The sequence below is a fragment of the Rhineura floridana genome, chromosome 3 (genome assembly GCF_030035675.1).
Source record: "Rhineura floridana isolate rRhiFlo1 chromosome 3, rRhiFlo1.hap2, whole genome shotgun sequence".
In the NCBI taxonomy this organism is placed as follows: Eukaryota; Metazoa; Chordata; class Lepidosauria; order Squamata; family Rhineuridae; genus Rhineura; species Rhineura floridana.
Window position 1 is genome coordinate 127,307,917 of NC_084482.1, and position 21,493 is coordinate 127,329,409.

A 21,493-nucleotide genomic window follows, 5' to 3' on the forward strand; every position below is an offset into this window, starting at 1 on the left:
GGTGCCAGCTGACTACCCCGCACTCCTTTCTCAAAAGGGCCATCTATGGCACATGCACTGCGGTCCTAGGTTAAATACTTTGATTTGCTAACCTGTATGGTCCAGCTCATAGGGTGGTATAGGCTGGGATTTAAAATGACTGAAGGACATCATGGCAGAAATGCTGGCAGGACAGCTTATAGTGCAGACCTACACGTGGCTCAAGGAAGTGAGCGGTGCCTGAAGCACAGAAGGACTCCGATAACTCCCAGAGTCGATTGCGAGCATAATGTGGGTACAGATATTACCCTGAAATTCCAGTGTGGTTTGTCTGACAATTGAAACAGAGACTCTTTTGGCTTATTGCATCCTCTTAGTTCCTCTTATGGTTTCTGTGAGAACTGATTGGTCACTGTTCCTTTCTCAGGACTTGGTTTCCTGTCTTGCCTGCTTGGAGGGCATCTTTGGCACTTCCTGCAGCAAGGATGCCAACTTGGCACCCTCTCATCACAGTCCTCTGCTCCAGATCTTGCATTGCAATGCACTCCAGTCATGGTCTCTGCTCCTCACCATCTGCCCAAGCACCCAGATCAAGAAGTTTCTGGACAAGTGAGCGACCAGCCTTGCCATGCAGAATTTCTTTCTGACAAGGGGAAACCTTCCTTCTGCCTTTTTCAGTCCTAGTTGTGATGAACCATGTGTTGAAAATTTGGATTTAATGCTTTAATGTAGAAGTCTCACAGTTGCCTTTGCTAGCCAGATCTCCCTGGGCAAAAAAGGTTTGGGCTAAGTGCTGGGAAAGATGTGGTGATGTAATTTCTGCACAGTACACTATGGGCTTTGCAATTGTAGTGATGAATGGGTGGCTTATTCCCTTGTTGGCCATCTTTTTCTGCCTCCACTGTTGGAGGCAATATGTTTCTGAATACCAGTTGCTGGAAACTGCAGGAGGGAAGAGTGCTCTTGCACTCAGGTTTTATTTATTTATTCATTCATTATTAAATTTATATCCCACTCTTCTTCTCAAAAGGAGCCCCAGGTGGCAAACAACAAGTGATAAAACAATAAAAACATATTTTAAAAGTTCCAGTACAGATGCAGACAGGGATAAAGGTCTCTACTTAAAAGGCTTGTTGGAAGAAGGTATTTAATAGGCGCTGAAAAGACAACAAAGATGGTGCCTGTCTTATATTTAAGGGAAGGGAATTCCAAAGGGTAGGTGCCACAACGCTAAAGGTCCACTGCCTGTGTTGTGCGGAACTGACCTCCTGATGAAATGGTATCTGCAGGAGGCCCTTGCCTGCAGAGGGCAGTAACCAGCTCTGGTATATAAAGGGTTAGACAATCTTTCAGGTATCCTGGTCTCAAGCTGTATGGGGTTTTAGACACCAAAACCAGATACTTGAACTTAGCCCAGTAGCTAATGAGCAGCCAGGGCAATTCTTTCAGCAGCAAGGTGACATGTTGGTGATATCCTGGTTCTACTTGTGGGCTGGTTAGCCACTGTGGGAACAGGATATTGGACTCAGATGTGCCATTGGCCTGATCCAGCAGGACTTCTCTTATGTTCTTATCTTGCTGTCTTCTACAGTCACTTACCCAAGTTGCCTCTGATGCTGTCCAGTGATAATGTTAACCTTCGGATTGTGGCAGGTGAAACAATTGCACTGCTATTTGAACTAGCCCGAGACGTGGAGGTATGATACAACACTTCCGATACTTAGATGCATACACATTGTCCCTCTTGAGTTTATAGCCATTTTCTAGTCATGGTGGCTACCTGATACCGCTGTGTATCGAGGCAATACGGTGTTGAACACAAGCTGCTGCGGAGCAACAACAGGAGAGGTCTGTTGCCTTCCCAGAGACATCTGATTGGCCACTGTTGGAACAGGTTGCTCGAGTAGATAAGTCTTTGGTCTGATCTAGCAGGGCTCTGTTTTTTCTTAGCCTATTGGCAAAGGCCTCAGGGTCACAAGTACGCAAGAAGTCCTCTTGAAGATCAGAGAACCTTCTAGTCCAGCCTCCTGTTCTCACAGCAGCCAACCAGATGCTTATGGCAGTGGTTCCCAACCTGGGGGCCGGGACCCCCAGGGGGGTCGCGAAGTAATCCAGAGGGGGCCTTGAACAAGAAATAATTCATTTCTTTACTGTTCACGGCCCCCTCTGGATTACTTTGCAGCCCCCCAGGGGTCCCGGCCCCCAGGTTGGGAACCACTGTTCTGGTCAAAATGTGTGAGTCTATCCTAAGGATGGATGGACCAGTTTGTTTTCTGTGTAAATTTTGCATGAGCTCACTCATAAGGAGTTTTATTACCACATTAATCTGAGTTTTTGTTTTAAGGAGGTAATGTTTAAATGGCATATTTTATGACAAAACACATTTTATCTTGGTGTGCGCATTACTAAATGTATTTTATCCTAAAGTATGCATTTTGTAAATGCTGTTTACAAAGGAGTCTTGCTGACACATGTTTTTACATCCACACATTCTATAAGTCTTGTGAATTAGGATCTTTAGACATTGGCAATAATGTGTCTTGGCAGATTTACCCAGTAACTTACACTCACACAGATCTTAAACATGGGGTTATTTATTGAGCATATACACACAGAATCAAAATATATACATTTAACACTTCAATGGGGAATAGCTCAGTAGCATTACATATCTATTGACATCAATGGGGATAGCTCAGTAACAATGTGTGAGGGAATTACGTACATAAACCTAATCATAGCTGAACTCATATACACACTCAGCATACAAACACACAAAGGAACAAGCACACAAGGCATCAGAAGAGATGGGGTAGGGAGTAGAGTTCAGCACAACTGAGGAAGGTACACTAGCCTGCCTGTTCTCTCTCTGTCTGGGCTCGCTTTGCAGACTAGGCCTCAGTCATGCATAGCTGGGCAGGGAGGACCAGAGCATGGCTTTTCAAACACACACACACACACACACACACACACACACACACACACACACACACACACACACACACACACACACACACACACACACACACACACACACACACACACACACACACACACACACACACACACACACACTCACTCACTCACTCACTCACTCACTCACTCACTCACTCACTCACTCACTCACTCACTCACTCACTCACTCACTCACTCACTCACTCACTCACTCACTCACTCACTCACTCACTCACTCACTCACTCACTCACTCACTCTCTCACACTCTCACACTCTCACACTCTCACACACACACAAACACACACACACACACACACACACACACACAGTCAAAGATAGGCAAAGGGAGCAGATGTGGAGGTTACAATTTGTAGGGAAAGGACCTCCAGAAGACAGGATAGAGAGCGAGATATACCTTTCCCAGCCCTGATGGGGCAATCTAGAAATAGAACTGGAGCCCATTGAGATTCCTGTCACACCAGGGAACAGCCAATGCAGCAGGCAGGGGTCCTGAAATGGCTTCTTGGATCTCTGCTTTGGCTAGCAAAGGTCCAGAGCAATGCAGGAAAAGTAGTGGAGCCCTGAAAAGAGCTTTTGAAGCAGCTTCAGCAAGTAGGAGCCTCTGTTTCAGCAGGCAGGGGTCCAGCGACCGTGAAGGTAGAGCAGGGAGAGTCTCTGGGTTCTGACTGGCTAAGTGATTCAGCAGGCGATTTGAGGTAGAGTGATATTCAGCAGGGTGGGTGACCAAGACCCAGAGCCCAGAACAGCCATTCAGCAGGTGATTTCATAGTGGAACTGGGCAACCAGGACCCAGAACATGTTTCTAGGAGTCAATTTTTTATACCTTTCTGGACAAAAGCCTCAAAGGAGAATACAGAATTGATTGGCTCAGGCAGGTGTCCTTCCTTAATTTCCATACCTATTATGAGTCGTATGGTCAGGGTAATGGGCTTTTCTTTTGTGAAGACAGGTGGTGGCATTCACCTTTTAGCTAGCTTGATGCAATGGGCTTCTCTTATTGGGCCAAACTTTTACAATTACTTTTGGGATTGCATTGATCAGATTGCCAAAGGTCATGTCCTGTGCATATGACTGGTAACATCCTCTCGGCTGAAATGATAGACTTCTTTCAGCTACTTTTTCCATCAGGTCTCAAGCAGCATCTTTGTAAAATGAACCAAACTGAAGCCATTTCAAAAAATCATATAGGCCATGTTGGGGTGGAGTGTCTCTCAGGTTTATAGGCTCATAGCCAGCCTGCCAACAATGCATGCTGGTTTAAAAAAAAACCTGAGCATTGTATTACAAATTTCGGAGAAGTGTGAAATCTAAAGCGTGAGTACTTTCCAATCTGCACATTTGTTCAGGAGGTGTGGATCAGATCTGTTTGCACTGAAATTCACAGTAATCTAATTCCTCAGATCCCTACTCTGTATTCACTCAATAGATTTGAGGCATAGGATCCCATTCCCTTATTGTAACTAAGCGCATATAGACCTGAACAAGTACGTACCTTGATAAGGGAACACTAGGAGCACAGTTTTATCCCCCAGTGGATTTTCTGAAGGAATTGTGAGATAGGGATACAGAAAAATAAAACAAGAGCTATATCCTCTGTATCCTTGTACACCACTCACTGCCTGTTGAGTGGCCTGCGGCCTGCAAGTGAAAGCTTCTGGTTGACTTCTTCTTCTCATTTTTGCCATAGGAGGATTTCTTTTATGAGGACACTGACCTGCTGTGTACAAAACTGAAAGCCCTGGCCACAGACAGCAATAAGTACCGAGCCAAGACTGACCGACGCAAGCAACGCTCCATCTTTCGTGATGTGCTGCATTTCATTGAGGTGCCTAGCCTGGCTTGCACTTCTTGCATAGTTCAGAAGAGGCCTCTTCCCCAATCATTGCTTCAGCTCTTAAATTTCCCCAAAGATGGGCAACTTTAGATCTTTGTGCTCCCATCACCCCAATGTGGCCATTTACTGTTAAGAGAAATACACTTTGTGCATGTTTAAGAGGCATTCCCCCCTTCCCCCCACAGTTATGGCCCAGAGTTCAAAATAGGTTCCAAAATCCGTCTTGGATTCAAGCTTTGTGCTATCCCTATGTTCCTGGAAATGGGGGAGGGGGGCCTATTAGTAGAGGCTCTCCTCCCCTCCTGAGGGCTGAGGAAAGGTATTACTGTCCTGCCACTCCCTTGATGCTAAAAGGAACAACATTGCTTAGGGCAGCTAGGCCGCCCTGCTTTTCAGGGTCCTGTATTCAAGAGTCAGTTTTGTCCAGAACCCTTGTGGTTGGCACTTTGGCAGAACCAATGCTTGCATGGAATTGGAAATATCCATAAATGACTATCCTGTGGTGCATTTAATGTCCATGAAGCAAGCATTGACTGAGACAACATGGTGCTGAGCTTTCCTCATGAGAGGTGGGGTGGGGTGAGCTTCTGCTCTTTTATTTTCTCTATGGAGTCTCCAACTGCATTTTCTCCTGCTCCAGAATGGGGAGTGCCATGAGGAGACCATCAAGTTTGGACTGGAGTGTATGTATGTGGACAGCTGGGCAAGGAGAAGAACATACAATGCCTTCAAAGAGGCTCTTGGTTCTGGGGTCAGGCACCACCTTCAGGTAAGGGCGAAGGAATCCACGTGTGGCCCCTGAGGAAAGAAATTGGAGGGGAGGCATTTGTAGCTGGTGTTGTACACAGAGCAATGCACGTTGGAGATCCAGTTGCCCCAGAGTTGACCTTCACTGCCTGCATGCAGTTGAACCTGTGGGGACCTGCTCAGCTGCTCCTCTTTTGGCTCCAAGATTCCGCCTAATGGATGTTGTCATCTTGTTCCCAGAACAATGAGCTCCTGCGTGAGATATTTGAGCTGGGCCCCCCGCTAGTGCTGGATGCTGCGGCAATTAAAGTCAGCAAGATCTCACGCTTTGAGAAGGTAGGTCAGCAGTGGTCCTAGAATTTCTATGGCTATTGGCTGCCTTGCTTGGTTCTTTCAAGCTCTGCAGGCTTTTTTCCTACAACGCCAGGAAACTATGCATCTTGCCCACAAATGGCAGCTTGCCATGGATACCTAAAGATGTGACAAGAACACAGCATGCGTGTCCACTCTGATTCTTCAAGCCCTAAACTCAAAACGCAATAGCAAAACCCAGTGTAGCTGAAGTCTCCAGACTATGTGGAGATGGCCTGCAGAAACCAGTGTATATATCAGGGAGAAAAAGCAGGGGGTTGGGCTGTGGTGTTGCCTTAACATCCCAGATGTCTGTGAACATCCCGGAGGCATCTGACTGGCTTCTTCCGTAGACGCAATGTTGGACTTGATGTACCTTTTGGTCTGATCTAGCAGAGCTCTTCTTATGTTCCCATCTCTCTTTCTCTATCCCCGCCAGCACCTGTACAACTCAGCTGCCTTCAAGGCCCGGACAAAAGCAAGGAGCCGTGTTCGAGATAAGCGAGCGGATGTCCTTTGAGGGGAACTTGTTTCCTCCTCTGCTGCCTTCCACTCAAGCCAATGAACTTCAGACCTGGACCACTGTGACATTGTGGGTGGAGGGAGAGCTTGGGGCAAAGGAACCCCATTGCCTCAACTCATTACAAAAAATGGGCTTGTGCCATGCCCTCTCTACTCCCCCACCATTGTCTGGGGGCTTTTATATATGTACAGAATAGTATTTAAATGTCCTGAATGTTTGAATCATGGTGGGATAGCAATGGGCAGGTGCCATTTTAATTTTTTTAACAAAAAAATCTAAGCGAGGTTGGGGGGGGTCTTCTTCCCCCCCCACTGCTTTTTTAAGCCAGTGATTTAAGCCTTGTCTTTTTCCTCTGTCTCCATTGCTGAACGCATTCTGCTATTGCAGCCTATGCAGTGAAATCAAGGACTGGATCTTCTTCCCACCCCTTTCTGCAGTGTGGACTTCCCAGTGATGTCCTCAATCCAGGAGGCTGGCTTAGTTGTGAGGCTAAAGACTGCAGTGTCCAGGATGGAGGCAGTGAAAGGACTGGCTTGAGGTTGGGTGCCTTGGGTTATTCCCCTCCGGTGTTGAAGTTATTTTTCCTTGTGAATGAATGAAATGTGCATTAGAAATCAGCATAGTAGTTGATTAAAGGCTGGGTTGACAACACTATGAAGGTGGCTGTATCTCTTCTCTGCTCATGCAGCTGCTAATTCTTTTCTCTCTCTCTTGCATTGCAGCCCCTCTGGTGGCCTGTACATCACTGGCAATTATTTCATTCTCTCACTTGATGATACATTTGGTTTTGCTCCAGACTCGTGTGGCTGCTGCTTCTCTTCTTTCTGGAAAATTGCCCTACTTTTGGTGGCAGGATTAGAAGCCAGCCAAAGCCTTGGGGCAAAGAAAGAGCCTTTTTCATTGTGCTGTGGAACTACCCATTGCCAGCCCGAGAAAGCTCCTCTTTCCCAAAGTGGGGCATCTTTCCCTTGTTGCAAGAGAAGTTTCTTGTGGCTTATTTGCTAGCACAAAACAGAAAGAGCAGTGGGCACATAATGCTTTGCCCTGCTCAGTGGGCCCTTCTGGCTTCAAAAAGCTGGATTCTGAATATATAGATACATGTTGCATACTTTATTTTTCCTCTGCTATTTCAGGGTGGGGAAGTTATGCAGGGGCCCTCGTGTTGCACTGTTTTGGCAGCTGCAACTCTTACTAGCCCTCATCATTTTTTGCCATGCATAGTCTACATGCTTCCAAACCTCTTTTTGCAGCTGTAAAGACTGAAATCCATTTTTATATATAACGGGTGTGATCCAGACTAGCTAGTTGCATTTAAGTTCCATTGATTTCAGTGGGATTTAAGTGCAACTACCTTAGTCTGGATCTGATCCAATATATATAATCCATGCTTGCTCACATGTGTGTGCTCTCTCTCTCTCTCTCTCACACACACATCTGTATCTTCATATTCTGCTGAATTCTAAGTCTGTGCAGCACTCAATTGCACAGAATTCTAACCCTGCAGATGAGTACCAGGAAATCAGCAAACGGAGGAATCCTGCAGCATTCTGAGCTATCACTGACTCACCATTCTGCATAGAATGCACCCTTGCCTTCCCTCATTTTGGTTTCCAAAATATATATTGTTAGGATCTTATCATCCCAAATGGGGTAAGGTATAATGTGCATAAATCTTCGAGCTCCACAGAAGCCTTTCTTGGCCAGAATGGGGAAGTGGCTCATAGTTTAGCTGTTCACGGAACAAAGTTAATAGAAGTCACACTTTTTCTCAAGGTACCTTGTTGTATTTCTCCCTCAAACACATCGTCCCGCCTGCATAGTGTTGTCAACAGAAAATGTCAGCTTTGTCCTATTTAATATTAAACCGAGATAAAATATTAGACATCAAGTTAACAAATTGTCTATGGCAGGTAAAAACTATATTCCTGTCAACGTGACTTCATCAGCAGTGGTGTACAGGTCTGGGGGCAAGAATCACATGTTGCATAGATGTTTGCAGAATGATTAGGGGGTGTCCTATTGTGGGTGCTGCAGCCCAGTAGCTGTGTTGTGCCTTTCCTTACTGGGCATTCTCTGATTCTAGCTGAGTTGCGCAGACCTATACAAAGAATGTATGTACCCTTGGATCACAAGGCATCTTGAGTAGTTGCCCACAGAAAGCTGTTTGCTCAGGAGGATTTGCCCTAGCCTAGTGCCAAACTACGGGGTTGTTCTAGCTCCACTGCTGGGGCCACCTGGGATTTTGCTGCCAGCTTCCTGCAACTTTTGTACTCTGAGCTCAGTTCTGAACTTTGGGGTTGGTGCATCAAGTCAGGGAGTCTATACGTCTTCATTGCCATGACTGGTTAGAATCTAGATGAGCATAAGGTAGAAGAAGAATGTGGAGAATTTCAGCTATCCCTTTTTTGTTTAAAAATAAAATAAAATCTAGCCTTTGTGAAGAACAGTTTGAAAATACACCCATTTTTTCTGCAGAAAGGGTCTTGTAAAACCAGTATCGTGATTCCTGTATTCTGTGGAGCAGGGGGTGTGGATTAGGCATAAATTAGGAACTGGACATGCTCATACGTCTAATTCACATGATATAGAGGTTTTGACACAGATAGCCAGCGTGACTTCCTTTTTAACAGCTGGATATAATGCAAGGATTCCCTCTATGCCTAGTTGTTTGTAGGCTGATGGTCCCTTTTTTTATAGGTAGAGCCTAGGCAAATGCAGTGCTGATCTGTTCAGGAGAGAAGCACACCTTGGCAAAAGGAAGCTGTGGGTTTTATTAAAACATCTCTGCAAAGGTGCCCCGTGGGCAAAATTTAAAGTGGGTATAAAGTAGAGGAATATAATGCAAATAAGGTGCTGATGGTATCTTTTAAAATACTGTGTTCAAATAAAGAAAAGAAAATTTGAGGTGAAAGTTAAAGACCCTCTACCTACTCTACAGGTAAGGTATCTTCCTGTCTGCTCCTCCCCTCCCCAGGCAGCTTCCAGTCCTGCAGCCAATGCTGCCCACAGGGCACACAAACCTCAACAACACCCACTAGTGACTCTACAGAGTTGTGGGGTTTGTTTGTTTTTGCTTAGAGATCACTTAACTCAGACCAACACATGTCAGTGGCCAAAATGTGCCAGCAGTGAGTCCATTTCCCCCTCTTCTGCAACACTGGAATCAAGCTCCCATGAGAAAAAGTTGGGGCTGAGAGGTAAGACTGTCTCTAACTCAGGTTTAAGTGCCTGGTTCACTGGCATTTAGCTGCCTCCATAGCTGTAAGCTCACAGCTCTCATTTGTCGGATGGCCTCCTCTTGAGACTCCAGCCACTGGGCAAGGACACGGAGTGACTCACGCTGCAAGACTGTAGAGAAGAGAAGTAGAAACAACATGACTAACTGATCATACAGTCTCTATTTTGCATTTTTTAAAAACATCACTACATGTCACTTTGGTGTGTTGCAGAGCCTGAAAGTTTTAGCTGATGAAATTTGCCAATTGCACTAAAGGGACTGGGTGTGTGAGACACTGTTTCCAAATGCTATACGCAAGCTTTTTAGAGGGTGTCTGTTGGAGATCTGCAATCCACCTAGTAGTCTGTAGAGAAATGATTTGTATATCAGACTAGCGGCCTCCAGGTTTCAAGGGCCCACTTAAGTTATTAATACTCTTGTGGGCAGTGGAGCTATTCTCGTTTTGGAAGGGAATAGCCCACCTTAAGACCATTCCCTACACTTTGTGGAGTTCTTAAATGCTGGACAGCAGTGACTACCAGGGCACAACAGATTTGTATGTTGCCTTGCGAAAAGCAAACTTGAGGAACCTTGTTTGTTTCTGCCAATACAAATAATCCAAAGTATCTTATATACAGTGTGTTAATTAAACAACACTGTAAGAGCTGTAACCAGAACAGTACGTTTCTGGTGGTGGACTGCTTCTTCATTAGAGGTTTTTAAGCAGAAGCTGAATAGCTACCTATCAAAGATGCTGTAGTAATGGCTTTCCTACACAGGCAGAGGGGAGGCTAGATGACCTTTTGATGTACCTTCCAATTCTATAATTCATCTAGCTAAAAAACACCAGCTGAGGGCAGCAGTCCATTTTTGTTAAACAATCCATTAGTGGTTGATGGATGGTTTGAAAAGGCTTGCTATTGCATTAGTCAGGAATACATGGTGCTGGATTTCAACATAGCCTTCCAGTTTGTGTCTGGTATGAGAACAATGTTTTTAGTGTGACCCGTGGAAATGGGTCCCTGGGATTCATACATGTTGTAGGCTGAGGTATAACTCCTTGGAAAGCTGGGAGTGGAAGAATGATGGGAGGTTTACAACAGCTGCATCCTTGGAAGTGGGTGAGTGGTAATTCAAATGTTCGAGGATGAATTGTGTCCCCCCCTCTAGAAAAAAGTACTGGCTCAGGATCTGTGGTGGTTATGTTCATTTAGACATTTGACTGAATGTGCTGTGGACAGTATAATTTGAGCTATTGTTTTAAACTGCAATGCTACTCAGTGAATGCTAATGCTGGATGCCCAAAGAAGTTGAACAGTTAAGAAACAATATATTATCAGTTTACTGTATAGTAGTTTTCTCCTGCATTATCCAGAAGTACCACTATGGGGCATGATGAGTCCTCAGTTTCATACCAACCAAATTTCCTCTTGCATGTGATCTACACTGGGTTTGCTAAGACCATGAAGTGTTTGGCTCCCACCCAGCCATCCTCATCACTTATATTCCTATGGTGGACGCTGAGTCCCCTCATGAGCTCTTTATTTTCACACCGCTCAAGAACAGCCCACCATGTCCCAAACCTACCACTCAGGTACACAGCCAGTGTGGCTAGGCCAAGGCTAGCCACTACAAGCACTCCGAGGAGAGCAAAGAAGCCTGTGGGGCAACATGTGGGACTGAAGCAAGGACAGCAGGTGACCGCAGGGAGGACCGGAAAATTCTGGAGTGGCAGAAAGGACATGTTCCCTTCATTTGGGAAAATGAAGTGCTTGGAGGAAGCACTCTGAGGAGTCCATGGAGTGTTGGGCTGAGATTGGCTGCTCCCTGGAAAAGAAGGGGAAAGGTGTGAGCAGGAGCGGTCAAACAGCTGTTGGTTTATCGGAGGCCAGGGGTAGGAAAGCTCAGGGACAGAGACTAAAATGTGGCCCTCTAGGCCTCTCTGGTGGGCTCTCTTGGCTCTCCCCAGACCACACCCCTCACTGCCCTTGCTCTGCACCCTCAAGTTATTTTCCTGGCTCGAATGTGTCTTGAAACTGTGACAACTTCTTGCTTGCCTGGATCAAGGACTGAGATGCGTGTGTGAGGGTATGTGGAAACCTTTGACTTTTGCAAGGCTGGAAAGGAGTCTTAAGTGTTAAAGCCATTACTCTGCCCCCTTTTGCCTTTGGCTCTCCCCCCTTGCCCACCACTAGCGAGCAGCTCCCCCCCCAGGAGTTTGCCCATGAAGTAATGTGGCCTTTTAGCTGAAAAATGTACATTGCCCACATAATATCCTAGTGCCAGCTCAGCCCACAATGTCCTCTTTTCATGGTGAAAACCCATTACTGTTCTAGGGGCTTCTTCTGAACAAGGTTACTGCTGAGCTGCTCTTAATTATTATGAACACTCCTGAGGCTGCTTTAGACAGAGTCAGGCAGGGTGCTGTGTACTACCTACCTTCTGAGACCTTGGCACCCTCAAGTCTGCTGGATGCATAATGCAGGTCACTAATGGACTCTACTGCATGCAAGTTAATTTCTCCCATGACATTGTCACTGAATTCAGTGAGTTCCCTATCGGAGGAAGCAGCATCCTTCACCATGGTGTCTGCACAGAAAAAAAACAGGTTTGGCAAGCATGAGGTAAAGGTACATCTACTGTCAGCTGAGACCAGACTACCAGCCGGTCAGTGGCTGGTCTTGTCTTCAGTTGGGAAGTAGCCTGCAAATCTTTCCTAGAGGTCCTGATATTTTCCTAGCCCTGTGCAGCAACAGGGAGAGGTCACCCTTGAAGGAAACCCTCCACAGGTTTCACATAAAAGGGATGCCTGTCTCCCTCTTTCTTCAATATCTCAGGAGTCTTTTGGCTGGTATCGGAGAAGCCCCCTCCCTGTCACCTCTTCTCTACCAGTGTCTCCTACCATTTTTTCAGAAGTGCCATGTTATTCCAGCAGACCTCTAGAACGACTGGTACTGTGAATTGGTGGGTGCTAAAATAATAATTTGTGTTCCAATAACTAAAACCCACAGTAGTTGTTTTTGTTTTTTTTAAAAAATACAACTTCAAGCCACCATTTTCGGAGAGGTTACTACTAGTTTACTCTGGGGCACATACTTGCAGCTTCTAACTAATTCAAAGCTGGTTATGGGCCCAGAAAATCTGTGCTAAGAAAATTTATTCCATGGCCCACTAATACGTTTTGTTCCTAAAGTTAATAAATTTCAGTTTCTGTATTCAAAAAAGGTGGGGGAGAAGCTTTCGCCAGGGTCCTTTACTTTGAGTTTAGAGTGTTCCCAGACTAATGTCTTCTAGAATATATCTTTAGAACATGCAGTATCATAAAGGAGAGGTAATATGTAGCCTTTTATAATTATATAAAACATGGTTTTGTAATGTTTAACTGCATATCCTGTAGAAATACAGAAAAGAAAGAACAGGTCTACATTGCACATCACCTTGCATAGAACAATTGCCTCTGCACACTCACCTGCATCATGGATCATTCCACCTCTGTGATCTGGATAGATTGCCATCCACCTAACCAAGTGGCCACACTGAGGACTATAAGAGAAGATGAAGAGTTCTTAGACAGAACTCTGGAACATCAGCAACAAAGAGAAGTGGAGGTGGAAGAGCAACAGCATGAAGTAGCAGAAGAGGAGACTGCTTTGGAGAGGAGCAACGAAGTGGAGGAAACTGTGGGAAAGGGTGACAGTTAGGAGCAGAAGAGCTAGAAGACACCCTTCACCAGTGGAACTATGGAACCGCTTTCCACCACTCGAGGATGAGACTAGAGGACAGCCTGTGGTGGAAGAATTACAGGAGACCCCGTGCAACAACAAGGAAGAGGCTGAAGCTCAATCAAGCAGGGACAATGAAACCACACCCCACAACAAGATGAGAAGAGTACTAGTAGTGGGAGACTCCCTACTGCGTGGGATCTTTCACAATGGTGGCTTTTCACATTGCCACTAGAATGGCAAACTTATATTTTGGTATGGCAGTCACGGAACTGCAATTTGTCTTGCAAGAAGCAGTCACTTGTCACAGCCAGCCTGTGCTGGTCTTTGACTGAAATAAATTACTCATACTGCATGGGATCAGAACCCAAGTATGCCGAGAAGATCCGTGGACTCGCCAGGTATGCTGTCTACCAGGAGGATGGATTAGAGATGTGACGGAAGGGTTGCCATCACTCATCAAGCCCACTGACAGGTATCCCTTTCTCCTTATCCATGTGGGAACAAATGATACTGCCAAATGAAGGTATGAAGAAATCACATCAGACTTTGAAGCTCTGGGAAGGAAGCTCAAGGACTTTGGGGCCCAGATAGTTTTTTCATCCGTCCTTCCAGTATTTAGAAGAGAAGTAGAAAGGGAAAGAAAAATACCCCGTGTGCATGAATGGCTCCGAAGGTGGTGCCGACGTGAGAGATTTGGATTCTGGGACCATGGGCTATACTTCCTGAAAGATGGACTGCTGGCAAGTGATGGGTTGCATCTCACAAGGACTGGGAAGAATGTGTTTGGCCACAGCATGGAGAAGTTCATCAGGAGGGCTTTAAACTGAATCCTAACGGGGAGGGAGACATAAACTTGGTGGTAACGACTGATGAAGGCTTGTGCACTGTAACGGGAACAGAGGGATCGGCTCTAATAGTGAAAAATGTAGTAAGTAAGCCAAGCCACAAATCACATGGTCTTCGATGTCTGTATACTAATGCACAGAGCATGGGAAACGAGCAGGATGAACTTGAACTCTTAATACAGGAGGGCAATTACGACTTTATAGGTATAACTTAAACTTGGTGGGTTGACTCCCATGACTGGAATACAGCAACTGAAGGATACAACTTGTTCAAGAAGAACAGAAGGAATAAAAAAGGAGGTGGAGTCATGTTGTATGTTAAAAATATATATCCCTGCACAGAAATACAGGAAGATGAGCTTGGTAGCTCCACCGAGAGTATCTGGATTAAAATTAATGGGGCAAGTAATAAAAGGAATGTGGTGCTTGGAGTCTACTACCAACCACCCAATCAAGGAGAAGACGAGAATGTAACTTTTGAAAAGCAAATTGCCAATGTTTCAAGGAGGCATGATGTAGTAGTAATGGGGGACTTCAACTATCTCGATTTCTGTTGGGAGACAAACTCTGCCAAACACGGCCCCTCCAAGAAATTTCTGACTTGTGTTGGAGATAACTTTCTCCTACAGAAAGTGGAGGAAGCAACCAGAGGATCAGCTATCCTGGACTTGATTCTAACCAACAGAGATGATTTGGTGGATGAAGTGGCAGTTACGGGAACTCTGGGGGAAAGTGACCACACCATACTTGAATTCTTGATTTTAACAGAAGCAAAAGCTGAGAGTAGCCATACGCGCACCCTGGACTTCAGGAAAGCTGATTTTAATAAACTCAGAACAATTGTAAGTACAGTTCCATGGCAAGCAACCCTAATGAGAAAAGGAGTCCAAGATGGGTGGGAGTTTCTAAAAAAGGAAATTCTAAAAGCGCAATGGCAAGCAATTCCAACAGGGAAAAAAGGGGGAAAACAGCAGAAGAAGCCAATGTGGCTTCACAAAAAGCTTAGAGATGACCTGAAAACAAAAAGGACACATACAAGAAGTGGAAAGGCCAGGCCACAAAGGAAGAGTACAGGCAGGTATCATGGAATTGCAGGGATGGTGTTAGGAAGACTAAAGCTGAGAGTGTGCTGAGGTTAGGGAGGGATGCTAAAAGCAACAAAAAAGCTTTCTTCAGGTACATCCATAGTAACAGACAGACAAAAGGAAATGATGGCACAGCTACTCAGTGAGGATGGTAAAATGATAACAGATGACAAAGAAAAGGCAGAAGTGCTCAATTCCTACTTTGGCTCAGTCTTCTCCCAAACATGAACCCGAGGGACAGGATTGGAGCTTGAGATTGATAGTGGTCAAGGAATACCTAATCACTTTGAACGAGTTCAAATCAGCAGGGCCCGATAAACTGCATCCTAGAGTATTGAAGGAACTGGCTGAAGAACTTTCAGAACCACTGTCTATTATCTTTACGAAACCGTGGAGGACTGGTGAAGTGGTGGATGACTGGAGGAGACCTAATGTCTTCAAAAAGGGCAAAAAGGAGGAACCAGGGAATTACAGACCAGTCAGTCTAACATCAATCCCTGGAAAAACTCTGGAGCAGATTATAAAGCAGTAAATCTGTAACCACCTTGAAAACAATGTAGCGATTACTAAAAGCCAACATGGATTTATGAAGAACAAATCCTGCCAAACTAATCTTATCTCATTTTTTGATCAGGTAACCTCCCTTGTAGACTGTGGGAATGCCGTGGACATGTATCTCAACTTCAGCAAAGCTTTTGACAAAGTGCCCCATGATATTCTGATTAGCAAGCTAGCTAAATGTGGGCTGGATGGAACAACTATCAGGTGGATCCATGGTTGGCTCCAGAATTGTACTCAAAGAGTGCTTATCAATGGTTCCTTCTCAAACTGGCCGGAAGTAACGAGTGGGGTACCACAGGGCTCTGTCCTGGGCCCAGTGCTCTTCAACATTTTTATTAACAACTTGGAGGATGAGGTACAGAGCATGCTTATCACATTTGCAGATGATAAAAAATTGGGGGGCACAGCTAATACCGTGGAAGACTGAAACAAAATTCAAAGGGACCTTGATAGGCTGGAGCATTGGTCAGAAAACAACAGAATGAAATTCAACGGGGAGAAATGCAAAGTTCTACACTTAGGAAAAAGAAACCAAATGCACCATGATAAGATGGGGGAATACTTGGCTCAGCCATACGACAAGTGAGAAGGATCTTGAAATTGTCGTTGATCACAAGCTGAATACGAGCCAACAGTGTGATGTGGCTGCAAAAAAGGCAAATGCTATATTAGGCTGCATTAACAGAAGTGTAGTTTCCAAATCGCGTGAAGTATTACTTTCCCCTCTATTCAGCACTGCTTAGGCCTCATCTTGAATACTGCGTCCAGTTCTGGTCTCCGCACTTCAAGAAGCATGCAGACAAACTGGAACAGATTCAGAGGAGGGCAACAAGGATGATCAGAGGACTAGAAACCAAGCCCTATGAGGAGAGACTGAAAGAACTGGGCATGTTTAGCTTGGAGAAGAGAAGACTAAGGGGAGATATGATAGCACTCTTCAAGTACATGTAAGGTTGTCACACAGAGGAGGGCCGGGATCTCTTCTCAATCATCCCAGAGTGCAGGACACGGAATAATGGGCTCAAGTTGCAGGAAGCCAGATTGGACGTCAGGAAAAAGTTCCTAACTGTTAGAGCCATACGACAATGGACCCAATTACCTAGAGAGGTAGTGTGCTCTCTGACACTGGAGGCATTCAAGAGGCAGCTGGACAGCCATCTGTCGGAAATGCTGTTTTGGATCCCTGCATTGAGCAGGGGGTTGGACTTGATGGCCTTGTAGGCCCCTTCCAACTCTACTATTCTATGACTCTGAGTGTGCAGGTGATACGCATGCTCCTTGGAGGAATATGAGCACAGCAGTTGTTGTGCTCAAGGTAAGCCAGACCTAAGAATTGGGTCACAGTCCACAACAAGCCAAGTTCACATTGAATTAGCATGTGTCAATTATCCCATTTCTCCCTGATTTCAGCTCTTGGTTGCACGCTCACACAGCCGTTGCCCATGCACTCCATTCCCTTTTTGCCATCCTCCATCATAGTAGGAAAGAAAATTAATCTCTCTCCCACGCCCCACTAGACACATGTCTTTGCTCAAGTTGCACTACATAGTCCAACAAATGATCAAATTATGCTATTTTGGTTCAATATACAGATTTTATGTTGTAAAAGTCTAGTTACACCCTGCTTCTCTTGCCCATCTTGAATGAAATACTGATTTGAGTTAAATGTCTGAATCTGTTCACATGTAGAAAAAGCACCCTGTTGCTCATAAGTGCTTTCTTTTGTTTCACTCGCTGGTCTATTTGTCATGTAGTAGCCGATGCACCAACGGCAGCAGCAGCAGCTCTTTTACCCATTTCATGTGAGATAGAACAAGGCCCTTGGAAGGGGATTGACTGGGAAAGACTGAGACCCCCACACACACACACAGTGCTTGTGAGCCTGAAGACTATCTTCTATTACCCTGACAGCTAAAGCACCCTGACTTCTGATTCTGCCGTGTAAGAGAATATGTAACACTTACCCTTCCTGTGTTCTACCCTTTCCTATTTCAGCTGCTTAGCAGCACACACAGGAACAGAATCTTCAGTACCTCATTAGCAGGGATGGTATCCTGGGCTGTATCCCTGTGGCCTGCGTAATAAGCCCTTGTCCCTTAATATAACCATTGGCTTCTTCCCATGGCCTGATTGTATAGATGACGCATGACCCAGAGGCCCATTTGTCAAGCTACAGAAACTGCTACTGCTATGCTGCTGTCATTCCTTGCCTTCCAAAGAGCAGCTTAATGCTTTCACCGTCACTTTGAAGAACTTTTCCTATTTACTGAATCTTTGTTCATTTACTTCTTGTTGTTTTGGCTTTTCCAAGCTCTTTAATGGTGACACAAGCTAAAATTCAGCAGGCGAAGCTTTTCCTGATTGCTGATGCCCAGATTGTGAAAGTTTTGTCTGCTAAATAGTTGTTGAAGGAACAATGGCCTGCCATTGGCAGTGGAGGGGGGGGCTAAGTTGGCAAACCTACCCCTTGGTAAGAATGCTGTCCTGATTACATAAGTGTTGCCAACTAGATCTTGGCTCAAACTTATAGGCACTTTAGAATCATATTTATCAAGGACACAAAGGAGATGACAGCATAATTACACTTTAAGGAACTGATTAACACATTTAGAATGCATTTGCACAGCAGTGTCACCCTTTCCCAAGCAGGATTCCTATACCTTTAATCACAGGATAAGACAAATTGAACAAGCGCTGTTTTCTCTGCTTCTGCTTCTCTGCGAGGGAAACCAACCCCCCATCTGTTGAATTTGTTTGCTGTGCATCTATTAAAGGCACAGAAGGCACACCTGAAAAATATGTTTACTCATAATGGATTTTAAATCAAGATTATTTTAAATGTAACTTAAAAAGATTTTTGGCCACTTTAAGGGTGTTTTAACTATGAAAGAGGTGAGTTGCACACTACATGAGTGCCTATACAGATAACATGCCTTGTTAATTCATCAAAATAACAGGTTAATTATAGACAATAACAATTACAGAATTGTAGAATCCTGCCAGAAAAATGTTTTGGTTGAGTGGAAAAATATGGTCCTTTTAATAAGGCCCTTGTGTGTGGACAAAATGGTTACCTCCTGTTACTAGCTATGGCATATGTCAACTTGGCCTATAGATGGTTAGGAAGCAAACCACCTGTTAATTGATCTTAAAAATATGGTTGTACTACGGAGTAGTTATGACCACTGTGAATGACAATAAGAACTTAACTAAGGAATTAAATGAGGCATTCCCATTAAAGTTGGACCTGGCGAGGGGGGGCAGACGTCACCACCTGATCTTACCTGTAATATCACACACCCCACCAGCCCTACTCCCAGTGTCTGAGCTGAAAGCAGACATCTGCAGAGGGGTGTCAAGTCATGCACAGTTGAATTTGTAGGTGCTCCATGGAAATCAGGATTCCCTATTGTGCAGGTAGGGCCCCCAACTGCAGCAAGCACCTATGTGCATTCAGTAGGACATGGTTAGTTGCTCCTTTGCAGACATCCACACTCAATAATTCTAGGGGGCTGGGCATGTGATCCTAAGAGATATGATTCCTTCCTACATATTGAGAATTTCTGAACAGTGCTTCAGTCGCGTCAAAATTATTAAGCATTTAGCTGTGCCATTTTAGGCCCATTATTTTAGTGGGACTTATCAGAACGAGGCCTATGTCTGGACTGTACTACTTCAGACTGCAAAGGGTGGCTCACAAGTTTGAATTTTTTCTGCCATACAAAAATATTCCATGAAAAGAGGAAAAACTATGTGCAAAATTACATAGAAGTGTTCTAGCCTATTTATTTTCACCAGCTAGAGCTGGATTTGGTCTATTAAATATCCTGCTACATTTTTAGGGCCCATCATCTTTCTTGCAGCAGCTTAGTTAATTTAAATCCTAAGAAACAACTTTTGCATTTCCCCCTGTGGTTTCTTCACTTTTCAGTTCTGCTACACACTGTAAGATACCTGACGTGCATTTTACCAATATAGCATTTCCTCAGGCGGGGAACGCAATGAAAGGCCCGTGGATATATATATGCAATGAACACCAAGAAGAACAAAGCTGCATCTCCTATGAGCGGTTTATGCTGGTATTGATTTCAACATTTCACTCATAATGCAATGATGTGTGAGATTTGAGCATGTAAAGGCTGTCTTCCTTGTGGCTGAGAATGCAGGAAGCAACTTTTGATGGACTTAATTTGAATTGCAATTAGGGCCACTGAGAAGCAATAGTGTGAATCAGGCCCTATTGCCCTATGTTGATGGGGTGGGTGTGGGGGGATGGGAGCACTTGTCCACCTACCTCAAGAACAGATTGTCTTGTAAAACACCACAAGCCTGTTTTGAAACCCCTGTGAGGTCTGTATAGCATCTATCTGCTACTACATTCAGCAGCTGTGTGGGCAAGAGACTATGACCATTGCTTCAATGGCAATGGGACAAAGACAACAGGCCCCAAGGCTGACTCTTGCCCCTAGGCTAAATAGTCCCACCCAGCCACCTTGATTGATTTGGAGGGAGGAGATTGGAACTGGAGTCTTGCTTGAAACAGCAAACTGGACAGTAGGGGGTGGTGGATAAATGTTACAACAGAAGTTTGGTAATGGGCTCCCACACGGCTGTTCAATCAGAACCTGGTAACTCTGACTAGACTGCACATGACAGGCTTTCACGCGTTGCACTGAAGATGCAGGAGTGACTCAGCCATATCTGAGAGAGCCAGCAAGTGAGTGTCTGTGTAGGGGGTGGGAGGAGAGAGACGGTCTTAAACCTCAGCAAAATAGACTCGCAACTAGAGCATTTTCCTCCCTCTTGCTTGTACTTGGCAGAGGATTGGGCTCTTCTGGACTAAGTGTTTCGCTCTTTTGAACTTGTTCACCTTTAAGTAGCATGTTTCCTACCTTCTGCTTTAAATTTCTCAGCTCTGCACCAAAACCAGCCACCAACCAAGACAAGCTCTCTGGAGTCTCAGGTCTGTTAACAGCAACACATTCACCTAAGTCAGGAGTCTCCCCACCCCACCTTAAGCTAAGACCAGCCTAGATTCTCTCTGATTCCAGCTGTCATCACTGCTCAGTGTGCCAATGGCAGTAACAGACAACCTGTACTCTGTCCTTTGAACATTGCAGAGGCCCAGCTGTCATATCACTGGAATCGCAGGAGAATCAGCCTTCCTGCTTGAGTTCTGTAGTCCTCCAAGAAGATGCAATGTCTCTCCAACAGGAGGACTGTCCCTTCTCCAGCATTAATTGCTCTGCTTACAACCCAACCCCAAAACAGACCATACCTTCTCCAATGTTGGACATCCGTACAGTCAGACGCCTATGCCCGTGGCTGTTCCAGAAGCTGTGAGGGGCCTATGCACAGATCCCCCTGGGACCTGATGGGAAAGTAAACACAGGCTTCTGCCTGTCATATCAGCTGCTTGGGCTTAAAATAGGAATTAAGAGGAGCCCAAGGAGGAGCTATAGATAGAGACAGAACAGAGGGGCTGGAGAGGATATAGCAGGGGCTATATTAAGTGAGTGCTGGGAAAGAGAACAAGCTGGGAAGATGGAGTAAGGCTACTTTGGGCGAGAGAAGTGAAACAGTTTATCCTAAACACAGCAAAAGTGAGCTGGGGATGCAGGAGTGAGTATGGGGGAGGGGAAGTATTTT

The 21,493-nt window shown here is 45.1% G+C and overlaps 2 protein-coding genes across 2 annotated transcripts in view; one reads left to right on the top strand and one right to left on the bottom strand.

Annotated features, from left to right (window-relative positions):
• IFRD2 (interferon related developmental regulator 2) overlaps positions 1–10,259 on the top strand; it is a 27,256-nt gene extending 16,997 nt beyond the window's left edge. The window contains exons 7-12 of the mRNA XM_061617839.1: positions 407–588; positions 1,571–1,676; positions 4,644–4,781; positions 5,431–5,559; positions 5,778–5,873; positions 6,328–10,259. Coding sequence (XP_061473823.1) covers positions 407–588; positions 1,571–1,676; positions 4,644–4,781; positions 5,431–5,559; positions 5,778–5,873; positions 6,328–6,408 — 732 coding nt within the window. The 3' untranslated portion in view covers positions 6,409–10,259. The remainder of the gene's footprint in view (positions 1–406; positions 589–1,570; positions 1,677–4,643; positions 4,782–5,430; positions 5,560–5,777; positions 5,874–6,327) is intronic.
• Positions 2,558–21,261, bottom strand: LSMEM2 (leucine rich single-pass membrane protein 2). Its single transcript, XM_061617841.1, has 4 exons — positions 21,123–21,261; positions 12,068–12,217; positions 11,216–11,455; positions 2,558–9,759 (listed from the first exon to the last, which is right to left on the bottom strand). The coding sequence occupies exons 1-4, from the start codon at positions 21,139–21,141 to the stop codon at positions 9,632–9,634; spliced, it is 537 nt and encodes a 178-aa protein (XP_061473825.1). The 5' UTR covers positions 21,142–21,261; the 3' UTR covers positions 2,558–9,631.
• Positions 21,262–21,493: the final 232 nt, after the last annotated feature.

Excerpts from the sequence above, each read along its gene's own strand:
- LSMEM2 (XM_061617841.1), bottom strand. Across the intron at positions 11,456-12,067 it reads GGGTGCCAAGGTCTCAGAAG|GGAGCAGCCAATCTCAGCCC; the intron begins GTAGGTAGTACA and ends CTTCTTTTCCAG. Across the intron at positions 9,760-11,215 it reads ACTGGCTGTGTACCTGAGTG|TCTTGCAGCGTGAGTCACTC; the intron begins GTAGGTTTGGGA and ends TCTTCTCTACAG.